The sequence below is a fragment of the Peromyscus californicus genome, unplaced genomic scaffold, assembly GCF_007827085.1.
Source record: "Peromyscus californicus insignis strain IS unplaced genomic scaffold, ASM782708v3 Scaffold_8__1_contigs__length_139910024, whole genome shotgun sequence".
NCBI lineage: Eukaryota > Metazoa > Chordata > Mammalia > Rodentia > Cricetidae > Peromyscus > Peromyscus californicus.
In genome coordinates, this window is record NW_026294606.1 from 56,673,967 (window position 1) to 56,687,880 (window position 13,914).

The 13,914-nt window shown below is 36.9% G+C and overlaps 1 protein-coding gene across 6 annotated transcripts in view; it reads right to left on the bottom strand.

The window, feature by feature from the left end:
- Window positions 1-4,988: 4,988 nt before the first annotated feature.
- Window positions 4,989-13,914, bottom strand: part of LOC128103612 (aldo-keto reductase family 1 member C13-like) — a 51,383-nt gene continuing 42,457 nt past the window's right edge. For all 6 annotated transcript variants that reach the window (XM_052728141.1, XM_052728142.1, XM_052728140.1 and 3 more), the window contains 5 exons: window positions 13,619-13,741; window positions 10,581-10,690; window positions 10,177-10,342; window positions 6,411-6,493; window positions 4,989-5,262 (listed from right to left, as the gene is read on the bottom strand). In XM_052728141.1, the coding sequence (XP_052584101.1) occupies window positions 5,220-5,262; window positions 6,411-6,493; window positions 10,177-10,342; window positions 10,581-10,690; window positions 13,619-13,741 (525 nt within the window). In that variant the 3' untranslated portion in view covers window positions 4,989-5,219. The remainder of the gene's footprint in view (window positions 5,263-6,410; window positions 6,494-10,176; window positions 10,343-10,580; window positions 10,691-13,618; window positions 13,742-13,914) is intronic.

Genomic DNA, 13,914 nt, shown 5'->3' on the forward strand with positions numbered 1-13,914 from the left:
CAAGTAATAGTCAAACTTTAGTCTGCGTGTAGAAGAATGCAAATAGATTCTTACTTATCACCCTGCACAAAGCTCAAGTCCAAATGGATCAAGTACCTCAACATAAAACCAGGTACACTGGACCTGGAAATAGAAAGTGGGGAATAGGCTTGATCTTATTGGCACAGAAGGCTTTCTGAACAGAACACATATACACTAAGATCAACAATTATTAAATGAGACCTCATAAAACTGAAAAGCTTCTGTAAGGCAAAGGACACCATCAATATGACAAAGGAGCAGTCTATGGGCTGGGAAAACATTTTCACTGACCCCACATCAGATAGAGGACTAATATCCATTATATATATCCAATACTAATATTCAATATTTATATATTTTTCAAGAAACTATATATAAAAACATAAATAATCCAATTTAAAAATGGGATACAAATCTAAACAAAATTCTCAATAGAGAAAACTCAAATGGCTGAGAAACATTTAAATGTTTGACATCCTTAGTCATCAGGGCAATGCAAATAGAAACTTTGAGATTCCATCTTGCATCTGTGAGAATAGGAAAGATAAATAACTCAAATGACAGCTCATTCTTGGGAAGGTATGGAGCAAAGGAAACACTCCTCCAGTGCTGGTGGGAGTGCAGACTTGAACAACCACTATGAAAATCATTCTGAGTGAGGTATCCCAGACTCAGAAAGATAAATATGGTATTTCTTCTATGTGGATGTTATCCATTAAATAAACGATAACAAAGCTACAATCTATAGACATTGAGGGGTTAGGTTAAAAAAAGAAGTGACTAGATGGGACACATGGATCTCTCTGGGAGGGGAAAATAGAATACGTTTTATAGGTGGAGTGGGGACAAGGGGGATGTGTAGCTAGAGTTTTTTTGCCTGGCCCACAGTCAGGACAAATCTCTCTCACCCGCCAGTCCCACAGCCATTCAGAACCAACCAAGTAAACACAGAGACTTATATTGTTTACAAACTGTATGGCCATACCAGACTTTTTGTTAACTGTTTTTATATCTTAAATTAATTTATTTTTATAAATCTGTACCTTGTCACGTGGCTCATGGCTTACCGACATCTTTATATGTTGTTTGTCATGGAGGTGGCTGGCAGTGTCTCTGACCCAGCCTTTTACTTTTTAGATTTTTTTTTTCTTGTTTTGCTTATATTTTTTTTCCTGGCTACTGGCTAATCAGTGTTTTATTTATTAACCAACCAGAGCAACATATTTGTCATACATAACATCTCACAGTACTTTTTCATTTTTTTTTTTAAAAAGGAAGGTTTTAATCTTAACATAGTAAAATTACATATAATTTGGGAATTTGGACGTAGCTTTTTTTATTACTTTTTGTTGGAAAGGAGGCTCTGCTTTTGTATCCAAAGCAATATATCTTTACATCTATATTTTGAAGTTAAGGTACATTTAAAATATATGTTTTGGCATAACTCAACAGCTTTTGTAATCAAATGTTTTTTTTTTACTTACAAATATCAAAGAGAACATAATTTAGATTTTTTGTGTGATAGTCATCTTTATGTGGCTTATTTTTTATATTACCTTGAGCCTATTGTTTTAAACTGTAGTATTTTAAGACTGAAACGGCGCTGTGGCTGTTGGCTCTGTCCACATTAGCTTTTTAATATGGCGGTGGTACATTTTTTGTCAGCTCCGGGAGCCATCAACTTTTAGAAATAGTGGGTTTATGTTTTTATCAAAGCAGTGTGTAGCCCAGAAATCGCTTTTTGTTTTGTACTAGCAAAGGCTAAATCTACCACGTAGTTTAATGTGTCACTTGTAGAGGCCACATTTTCGCCATACTGTAGATCGAGCAAACATGCCAGGAACCCGCCATAGTAGCTCAAACACCTAGGCTGTCGCTCATTTGAGAGAGACAATTAGGAAGCTGTTTTTAGCTCCGTTTTAGAATCTTTTTTCAGGTTTTAGGTGGAAACTCTTGTCAACTCGTTGGGTGCCATTTGTAGCTAGAGTTTTTCTGCCTGGCCCACAGTCAGGACAAATCTCTCTCACCCGCCAGTCCCACAGCCATTCAGAACCAACCAAGTAAACACAGAGACTTATATTGTTTACAAACTGTATGGCTGTACCAGGCTTTTTGTTAACTGTTTTTATATCTTAAATTAATTTATTTTTATAAATCTGTACCTTGTCATGTGTCTTGTGGCTTACCGGCATCTTTATATGTTGTTTGTCATGGCGATGGCTGGCAGTGTCTCTGACCCAGCCTTTTACGTTTTAGAATTTTTTTTTCCTTGTTCTGCTTATATTTTTTCCTGGCTACTGACTAATCAGTGTTTTATTTATTAACCAACATATTTGTCATACATAACATCTCACAGTACTTTTTCAGGGATGGGAATGTGAGGATGTGGTGGGAAGTGGGAGGGGAAATGGACTTGATGTAAGGAATTAGGAGCAAGACAGCTAGAATTGTGTGGCATTTGAGGGGTGTATGAAAATATAGTGCAGTGGACACTTCCTAAAATATATGAAGGTGATTCTAATAAAGTATCAAATAATGGGGAAGATGGAGTCCCAACTGGCTATCTCTTGTCATCAAATGAAGCTTCCAGTCGTGGGACTGGGTTGCATTCAATTGAGCTGTTGACAAAAAGGGTTCCATAGAAATCTCCAAATAATCCAACCTGTTGACAGGGCATTAGGTTGCTCTGCACATACTAACAGTGAGGCCCCATTGTTGAAGACAACACCCACACAATACATTGAAAATGGAGAGTTTGCCTTGGTACCTACACAGAGCCTTCACCCCTACATTCTAGTGTCTTTGATATGGGAAGGTACTCTGCAGGCTGCCAAAGGAGAAATGTAAACACAAACCCAGATGCAAACCTTTTCATCTACAATGCTATCTTGACTGCAAAATATGCTAGGGCAATGGTGACACAAAGCTTGTGGGAGAAACCAAGCAATGTCCAATTTGACTTAGGAGCCATTCCAGAAGACAGAACCCATACTCTACATGGCTTGGGTGACCAAGAACCAAAGACTAGATAACCCAGAGGCCTCGGGCAAAACTACATGCTACTGGTCTAAAAAAAATTAAAAAAAGAAAAGAGTAGTAACAAAATTATAGCTTTCAATTTATTATTTTTATGGGACTCCTGAATATGTGAATGAGTAGGTCTGATTTTTTTGTTCCTTCTTTGGGGGAACTTTGCATTCTGTTGGTTGCCTTGTCCAACCTTGATGTGATGGTTTTGTTTTATCTTATTATATTTTATGTTATTGTTTGGTTGCTATCTATTAGAAGCCTGTTCTTTTCTAATGAGAGACTAAAAGGGGGTGGATATGGATGGGAGGGAAGAAGGGAGGAATTTGGAGGAGTAGAGGGAGCAGAAAATGTAATCAAGATATATTGTTTGAGGAAAGAATCTGTTTTCATTAAAGGGAATTTTTTTAAAGAGAAAGGAAAATTAAAAAAAAAAATGAGGAATAGCCAGTATGATATCCAAAAGGGTATCAAATTTTCTCCTCAAATGTTGTAGAATCATGGTCAGTTTTCCATATTATGGGAACAGATACTAGTCAATCATTTTCTCAAGAGCAAGTAAAATCAAAGCTTATTTCCATCTACTTTCCATAGTTTACAAAGATTCTATGGCAAATTATTTCTAAGACAAATAAAAAACAGCACCATAAACCACAGGCATTGCCCTGGTTTCAGCAGTTCTCTAAGATGTTAAGGTACATCTGGGGCTGAGAGGAAAGGGTGAATCATTATATACATGATAAGCATAACTTTGTTTTGATGAATCTTCAAAGCATGGGGCCAATAAGATAAGTTATTGTAACTTCCAGAGCAATTACTCTACTTTAAAGGAAGAAATTGGTTAACTGTAAATGCGACCTATCAACCAAGATCACACTGGTTATGTTTGGCAAAGCTGGGTAAAACACAGAAAATTTTCCTACCAATTAAAATCTCATTTATTTTGTTTGACTCTTTATTTTGTTGCTGTAGACATTTGACTGTTTCCAAGAGTCTGTATAATGTCAGTTAGCCAATATCAAATAAATCATTGATGTTTCTATACGAGAATGTGAAACTTCATAGCCCCACATCTTTTTTGGTGTTTTGTTGTTGCTGTTTTCATTTACTTGAAATTGTACTTTATTATTATGAAAATAAGACAATGCTCTAGAGTCTGTGAAACATAGGCAAGCTCTTTTTGAGTAAGATCATATTTATATTTATATCATAAAACATAGAGAAATAAATCTGGTGCCCAACTAGAAGCTTCAACCCTACTGACTAGTAAACTGACTACTAAACTTCTCATGCTACCTGAGAAGAAAGGTATCTGCAACCTATAACAGTGTTTGCCAGCAAGATGTGCTGGTGGAATAGTGACACCTATGTTATGGAAGCAGCCAACCCCACTTTATTAGATTTAAGGCCTGCTCCTCAAGATGCAACCCATACCTGACACTGTTAATAAGGCCAAGAACCTGAGATTAAATAGGTCATAGGTTCTAAGGAAAGGCGACTATGATTCTAATAAAGGAACAGCAACAGAATGGCTCCTAATGACATACTTCTATACCCAGAGATCAGTGCCTTACCCAACCCCCTGTCACCTTATGAGTCAACACTATCTCAGGAACATCTCACTCACCATTCCCAGGGCTCTGGTATTTAGATGCTGCTAGGGATCCTTGGCACTGTTTGTCAGTCTTTCCAAGAATGCCTCACTTTCCAGACTGAGAAGCATGAACCACATGCAGTGTGTTTTCTTTGGGGCTTACAGGACAGTTGATCTTTCTCTCAAATACCTGCTACCTGTAACTTTGGTAGAGCAGAAGGTCTCCACCCACTACAACCCCTTAAATTATCACTTCCTAAACTCTTCCCCCAGACTTCCACAGAAGTTAATTTTTGGTCTCAAAGACTCAAAAGAAAACAAATGAGGAAAGAAACGCACACAGTACTAAAGAAAGACCTTTTTATAGGAAACATTAGCATTATTTCAAAGCATGATGAAAATGTAATGAATTATGGTGGACTGATGGACACAACTAGCTGAAGTTGAGTTGTTAAGCAGTTCAGATTGAGCAGAATGAGATATGTCCAATCAACAGCATCTCGGATGTTGCCCACATCATTATCCATATAGAGCTATGATGAGACTTGAGATAGAAGTCATGACACAGGCCACCACATTAAAATTCATCAGAAAAGGGGTATTCTGGGTGGCCCTCACCACTAAAATAGAAAAGAAAAATATAAAATATTAGTGCTTGGGTTCATTTCTATGGTAGTAAAGGCAGATATCTATGATGCTATCTTTAGACTTGACCACTTAATTTTCCTGGCTGGTTGCAGAATCTGCTGTTTTATTTTTTTAAACTTGACTATGAAGGAAATGTTTTTTTAAAAGTATGACTGATTTTTTAAATTAAATTCTCTTTCCTAGAGCAGGAAAACACAGAGACAGACACTGATACATGTACCTTCCTTATACTTCTATAGTCAGTCTGTCAAAGCACAGGAGGAAAGATTATGTATCATTTCAGTCTCTCAATAAAAGCAGAAACTTAATGTCATATTTAATGAAGGTCTAATCATGGATAATCACAAAATAATGTGGCGAATACAGATTATAGGTACTAATTTCCTTACAATTTAATTTGTGCAGTATTATGCACTGACCATCACATGCGACATAATGTGTTGCATTCAGATAATGTCTCTAATAAGATAGATTTCTATGTCTAAAGATTAAACTCAACATATAATTTGTAGATCTCTATAGTTTAGCACCATTACAAAATATAAAATGACAAAATTATTACTTACTAAAATATTTAATAGGTGGCAAGAATTACTAAATGCTTGCCACTCTCTAACATGCATTATGTCTCATCTTTATCCTTCAATTCACTCTATTAATAAAATACTCTATTAGCAATGACAATGTACATGCCAGTCTTTGCAAACCGTATACCTCTTTTAAAATTATTATATTTACTTCCATTGTGAATTAAAATCTCCACAGATAAAAGGGATCATGTGTCCCTAGTTTGTCTTTATTTGAAATATGTATGAAATATAAAATTATATAATCATTGAGCAATAAGGAGGAATAAAGATTTTTAAAGGCTATCAATTTCATCAGTGATGAAACTTTTTTTCCTAGTCTTCCCTTGGTGTTAAATCTCTTTCTGCATAAACTTTATTTTCAGGATTGAGATATTCATGACTCAGAAACAAGAAAAATAAAAGTTAAAATAACAGTCTGAATGGCAGCTTTCAAGAAACTAATGAAGTGATTGGTTTCTGAACAAACATTCACTGAAAAGGAAAAGAGAGAAGCTAAAATAAATTGTGGCACATTTATAAGAGTGACTTACAATGGAGCAGGTGCATATCTTAAATTTCTGTTCAAGCTATCTAGGATTTTCATATCCTCCGATGGCAGCTCAAATTCAAGTACCTATTGAACAATTAGAAACATTTTAGGACACTACCAATTTGCAAATTTTTAAAACCCAAGTGAATCCCATTTTATTCTTTAAAGGCAACTTTTTCATATACCAAAAAAACTTCTGAAAGTTATTAGACATCAAGCAAGATACTCAAATGGTCAATGGGTGTCAGATAAAAGTTAAAGGAAATCACTTTTGAGATATGTTGAAGCAGTATAATATATCCAAAGGACCTGCAGCAGATATAAACCTGATGTTATTCAAAGACCAAAGTGATAGTTTCCAAACAATCTAGAGTAAATTTCTGAACCATTTAACTTTAATATTTACATGAATAGGAACAATTCTTTGCAACACAATTTAAGTCAAGAATTATTCAAGTGTTAATTTCATCATTTCCAATAAAGAAAAAATTTGACTTGAAGAAGATTTCAACGGCTGGCACTGGGTTATTTTACATAAAAACAATTTTTACTAATTTCTAAAATAGTGACACAAATAGATCATCAAATCCTGTGTTATTTCTCCAAAAACGGTGATAAATAAATAGAAGAAAGGAAAGGAGGTAGGGAAGGAGGGAGAGAAGGAGAGAGGATGAGAGGGAGGGAAGGAGTAAGGGAAGGAGGGAGGGAAGCAGAGAGGGAGGGAGGCAGGGAGGGAGGAGAAAAAGCTTAAAGTGTCAAAATCTAGCAACTGATCCCTCTAGTAAAAAGCGCTGAGCACACCTTTATATTTAAAAACTAACAAAAAAGCAAAGACTATATTATCAAAAGATGATAAGTAGCACCACTTCTCTAGCAATAAACCTAATAATATATACAAATACATTAATAGAAAAAACTAAGAAAGTTATTAATATATTAAAAGTCCACTTAAAATTATAAATTCCCATTATAGGGACATATTAAAATTCTTAATATTTCAAAACTTCAGTTCTTTCTCAATTTATGGACAAGTTTAATGTTTAGATATTTAAGCACTGAAAGATGTAATCAAAGTAAGCAATAATAAATGATGAAATTCTTACATATATAAGTATTATCTGTCCAGAAAATCATATTTTTATTTTGTATTAAAATATAATTATATCAGCCTCCCACCCTTTGCTTTCCTCTCTCAAACTTTCACATGTCTCCTTGTTACTCTCTCCCAAATTCGTGGTCTCTTTTGTTAAGTTATTCTACACACACACACACACACACACACACACACACACACACGTATACACACACACACACACACACACACACACACACACACACACACACACATAAATTCAGCCTAATGAATCTGTTTAGTGTTGCTTGTATGTTTATGATTTCATGACCAGCCAGTTGGTATTGGATAAACAAGGAGCCCATCCTAAGGGAGACCAATTCTTCAGATCTTAGGCTCTTAGAATTCTTTAATCGTTTGTAGTTCTTTATCTAATTATGATCCCCTATGAGATTTCTGCCTTACAAGTAGGAGTGTCTACTGGCATTGTCTTTATCCAGGTCTTGTTTAATTAGCCATTTAAGGCAAGGTAATTTGTCATATTTTGAAAAGGGGTGAGTATAAATAAGACAAAGAGAATCCATGAATATGATTATTCATGCTGGCAATACCACATAGCCACTTAGAACATTATTAAGTGTTATTTCAATTTTTATTTTACATTATTTCAGAAACTGTACTTCAATTAGAGTTTGGGAAGAAATAATGTAACATTTTTGATGTTCTATTTCGAATGAGGAAAAGGACACGACATTTAACCACAAAGTAAAGGAATGAAGAAACACAATAAAGAGAAATTTCTGCTCATGAAAATAAACAAAGGAAGAGAGAGAGAGGGAGGGAGGGAGGGAGGGAGGGAGGGAGAATGAAAACAGCAGAATTTAGGATAGAGTAAATGTATCTGAATTTGCAAGGTAATTTATATGGAGAAGATATAAATGCAGGAAATTAATTACAACTCATACTTTCCAGTCTCCACACTCCATGCAAATATGCACCTACTTCTACCAACAGGCAGGTCCATATTCTCACTCCTTTAATTTTAGCTGCTTCTATCTTTTTGCTATTTTCATGTCTGTATATATGGCATGCATGTGTGTTTTTCTTGTAGGTGCTCACATGTGTGTGAATGGCATGTGAAAGCCTGAGGTTGATACCAGGCTTCATCCTCATAGCTCTTGTACCTTATTCATTGAGGCAGGATCTGTCCATTAGACCCAGAACTCACCAATATGGCTATTTTCACTAGTCAGCTTACTATGGGGATCCTTTATCTCTGTCTGAAAAGTTGGAATTAGAGGGGGCACCACTTCCACATGGAATTATATGAGTTCTGCAGATCCGTGTTTGCTTGGCAAGAGCTTTAACCACTGAGCCATCTCCCAGTTCTTAATTTAGCAGAATAAATGACAGATAATCGTTTGCCTAGGTTTAAAGTCTTTGCAAATGCCTACTCAATGAATTGAAAGAAGAATATGTGAGGAACTAAGCCTATGCCAATTGGCTAGTGAATGAAAACTATCTGAAGCTAAAGAACATCAGGCAAGGCCGGGTGGTGGTGGCGCACGTCTTTAATCCCAGCACTCGGGAGGTAGAGGCCGGCGGATCTCTGTGAGTTCGAGGCCAGCCTGGGCTACCAAGTGAGTTCCAGGAGAGGCGCAAAGCTACACAGAGAAACTCTGTCTCGAAAAACCAAAAAAAAAAAAAAAAAAAAAAAAAAAAAAAAAAAAAAAAAGAACATCAGGCAAGAGACAACTATATCCTGAGGCAGATGGACCTCATCACTTGCAAATACACACACAACAGTTCTGTGGACATACTTGAGTAAACTCAAGGTAGACAGATGCCTCAGTGTTCTGGGAGGGCTCTAGAAAGTTGTAAAATCATAGAATAATGAACTAAACAAATAATCTTTATATTAAAGCACTAGGTTGTGGCTGGTTCATTTTTCAACTCTTGTAGGTAATGGTATAACAAAGTTCTTGTAGTTGAAAAGAGAAGATCATCAACATAGGTAAGTCTCAAGAAAAGAATACACATTTAGCCTGTAAAGCAACTCAAAAGAAATAAATACATCCATATTAAAATATGTGAGCATGATGCTGGCCATGGCTCAGTGGTTCAGACACTAGCTGCTCTTCCAGAGCAGATTAGAATCCCAGGACCCACAGGGCAGCTCACAATCATCCACAAATCCAGTTCTAGGGCATGTGATACCCTTTTCTGGCCTGTGCAGGTACTAGGCATGGACATGGTGCACAGACATGTATGCAGCCAAAACATTTCTACACATAAACAAAAATTAATAAACAAAAATAAAATAAAATATGTGAATATGCAAGTCAAACGCAAAATAAAGCCACAAAAATTTATCATATGAAAATATCTGCCCAAACTTAAACTCTCATGTCATCTGACAATGAAAAGATCCATTGCAAAGATGGTCAAAGTGCCTGGCTGACTTAATTCTCAATTCTAAGTTTCTGTGCTCTCACTAAATCTAATTTTATCAAGCTAAGTTGTCGATTGTATTGTAGAGTAGAACAAAACATTTCTGAAAGCAACTAAAATCTCACATGAGTAGGAAATGATAGGGAGATTGACTTATCCAAAAAATTCCCTGAGAGATTTCAAAGAAGAAAATAGAAGAGAGATGATGTGTAAGAGTCCTGATGCCCACAGCCTCCCTGGTCACCTGTAAGTTCTCTTTTATCTCATTCTCTTTGTAACTCTGGGCAAGGACCACAATTCCACGTTGAAGATGGTAACGAAGAGCAATCTGGGCCGGACTTCGCTTGTGTTTTTTTGCCATGTCACAAAGAACTGGATCATTCAAGAGAACTGGGGAGTTTGGGTCCACCCTGGAAAAAAAGGCAAATATTTTTAGCTTCAAAAGCTGAGAATTGTTCAGAGGCTTCAAAACCAGGGGTCTTCAAAAGAGTCCTTGGACCAGCAACATTTCCATCACCAAGATGTCAAACATGCAAATTCTCCTCTATCCCTGAGCAAGTTCAAAAGGAGTTTCTGATAAGTAAGTTTATAGTATTGAAAAGATTTCACCAATACTGGTGTTTGAAGTAAACTCCCTACTGTCCTTACCATCGTTTAGGACGCTGAGATCCAAGAGCACAGTAGGCAACTAGAACAATGTCCTTTGGCTTGCAGTAGTTCAACAGCTTGCTCTGGTTCAGGTAAAGATGGCATTCCACCTATAGATGGACAGACAGAAAGATGATATCTGATTATGTGAGATGTTAATGTTCATGTAAAAGAGGATCACTAAAGGTAAGTACCTCAATAAGAAAATGTAAGAAGCCGGGCGGTGGTGGCCCACACCTTTAATCCCAGTACTTGGGAGGAAGAGCCAGGTGGATCTCTGTGAGTCTGAGGCCAGCCTGGTCTACAGATCGAGATCCAGGACAGGCACCAAAACTACACAGAAAAACCCTGTCTCAAAAAACCAAAAAAAAAAAAAAAAAAGAATTAAAAAAAAGAAAATGTAACATACTTAGACTATCAATATAATCTGTGTCTTTAAAACTTAATTTCACATCTATATTACTAATATGATACACAAAAAATAATTTTCTGGTGATAAACTAATTCTATGAACCAGATCTTGAAGTTTAAATTCCATTTTGCATTACAAAGAAAAAACATAGTGTTGGCTTGAAGATGTTTCCGGAAATCATTGGGGAATTTAAATATAGACAGGTTCAGATTCAGTAAGAGAATTGTTGTTAATTTCTCTAAATATAAGTCTGACAATGTCTGATAACATCATTATTGGGACATATTTTCTGAACTCTCTGAAGGTGAACACTCAAAGAAACTACTTTGAGCAACTTTATAAGAATGTTGCAGAAATAGGGTCAGTGAGGAGGCTCCGTGAGTTAAGATACTTATTGCCCAGCCACACCTGAGTTTGTTCCATGAAACTCACAAGTAATCTCCTGTCCTCCTCCACATATGCATCATAACACACACACACACACACACACACACAGAGAGAAAGAGAGAGAGAGAGAAGCATACATTCATTCACACACACGAATGTAACTTTGAAAATTAAAGAAAATATTACATATATGTGGAGATATACCCTATATGGGTATATTTGTCCAGGTGACAACCTCACTGTTTTGAGATATAGGTTAGGTAAGAAGCAGAAATAGTCTGCATCAGCCTATCAATTATTCAAGATGTTTGATGAAAATTGTGAGAAAATTAATACCAAGTCTACATAAATATTGAATATTTATACTGGAAAGTCACAATTTTGTGTTATTATGTAAAGACTTAATGACCCAAAATTGTATTTCTGTGGGGAGAAGGCTGCTAACAGCAGACCAGTTCATGATAGCTAAGTTAGGGAACCAACACAGCAACCAACAACAGAGGAAAGGATGGAGCAATGTGATTTCTAAGCACAATGGAAGTTTTTAGCTATAAAAATGTATAAAGTTAAGCTGTTTGCAGAGGAATTAATGCATTGGAGATAATCACAATAAGTAAATTAAGTTAGTTGCTGAAAGACAAGCACCTCACTTTTTCTCTCATTTGTGAGTCCTAGACCTTGTGGATACATGAAATCCTACATGTACAGATGACTTCAAAGTAGAGACAAACTTCTTGGACAACAAAGAAGAAAGAGGAAGGGTTAGAGAGGTGCAGTTCTGCTTCTTCTTCCAGATCGTTGGCTGCATTGGTTCATGAGGATGGAGGGAGTAGAAGTCGGGAACAGGGTTAGGTCGACTGTGGGTATGAAGGAGACAGCCCCTTGGGAGACAGACTTCAGTAAATCAGCTCAACTTTATCCCAGACTATAAGGAATATATAGGATTGGGAAGTTTGGAGACAAACCCTAATTTGCATTAAATGGCACACTCCTATCTCAAGGCTTCATATGTGGCAGTAGGGTCCTATAGCAGAGCTTCTAGCACAAGTCTTCTAGCAGGAATCTGTGCCAAGGGTCAAGCTAAGGAAAAATCAGGCATCTGGCTTAGAGACAGCTTTTAGATAGGGTCAACACTCTGGACCCAGAGACATTATCCAGATAAGGGCAGGTAGAAAGTTTCACTGGGGAGGGAGAGGGTCTCTATGTGCCAAGCTTTTGGAAAAAGCTGCCAGGCCATGATAGACTGCAACCTCTGACCAGTAGCAAGGCCTTCCAACAGAGAGTGCAGTGGAATGGTGGTGGGGCCTGTGCCAGGCAATGCTTCTGTTATGTCCAGCACACTGCCCTATTCTTGTGCACCCAATAAGATGCTTTCCTTATTCTGGTCTCTAGTGAAATACTTTAACTGGCTGCCAGTCTCTTCTTCTTTGCTATCATAGTAGCCGGTTCACCACTGTTTCCAGACAACAATATTTGCTACATGATGAGAATGTGTTAAATTATAATAAAGAACAAAGAACCACTCACAGAATATATGCATTTAAGTTACTTTTAGGAGAGGAGGAAGAAAAGAAAAGCTCACCAGGAGGTTTTTGACACAGAATCAACTGTATGTTCTGCATATGGTCCCTGAGTGTGGATTTTATCCAACACTAATATCACCATAAACAGGCAATCAGTCAAATATACACGGTTTTTAGAATTCGAGTCTAAAATTTCAAGTTAGAAATTTCAGCTATGTCTCTGTTTCAAAATCCTAAGACCAGATATACTAAAAGGAAGGAATAATTCCTTTATCTCCAAAACTGCCATGCCCACTCATCTCTCTCATCTTCAGTCTTTCCTTTTCCTGCTCATTTCATGTTTTTCTGGACTTCTCATTATAAATCAGTCCATTTGCCAGCACCTTCATTTGTCCGATACATTACATTTTTCCCAGCTCATGGATAAGTCTACTTTGATCCTAAAATACTACTAATGGCATCTGCTTCCTGGACCACTTTAAAGCTCCACAGTCTGTACCAGTTGGACACTATGGTACGGCCTCATTTTCCCAAAATTTAATAGTCCAAAATTGAATTGTAGAATCTTAAAGTATCCTTTGCTACAGTGACACTGCTCTTCGAATCTTCTTTTCCATGAAAATAAGATGAATTGAGGAAGGAGCAAATGGACTGGAGGCATCACAACAGAAATAAGGAAATGTGTGCGAGATGAAGAGGAGTGTGAAGTTTCTCACCTGGTTACAGACAGGCTTGTACTTAAGCCCAGGCTTATTCAGGATTTTCTCCAGCTGCCTGCTATTAAAGTTGGACACCCCAATGGACTTGACCAGTCCTGCATCCTTACACTTCTCCATGGCCTAGAAATGAAAGAGTTATAAAGAGTCATATTTACGTTGAAACAAATGCAGGATGGAACAGTTAAGAGTACACCATCTAGCTCTGGACATACAGCTCAATGGCAGAGCACTTGCCAGTGTGTGAAAGACCCTGAGTTTGACCGCTATCACACTAACACTGAAGAGGAGGCTCT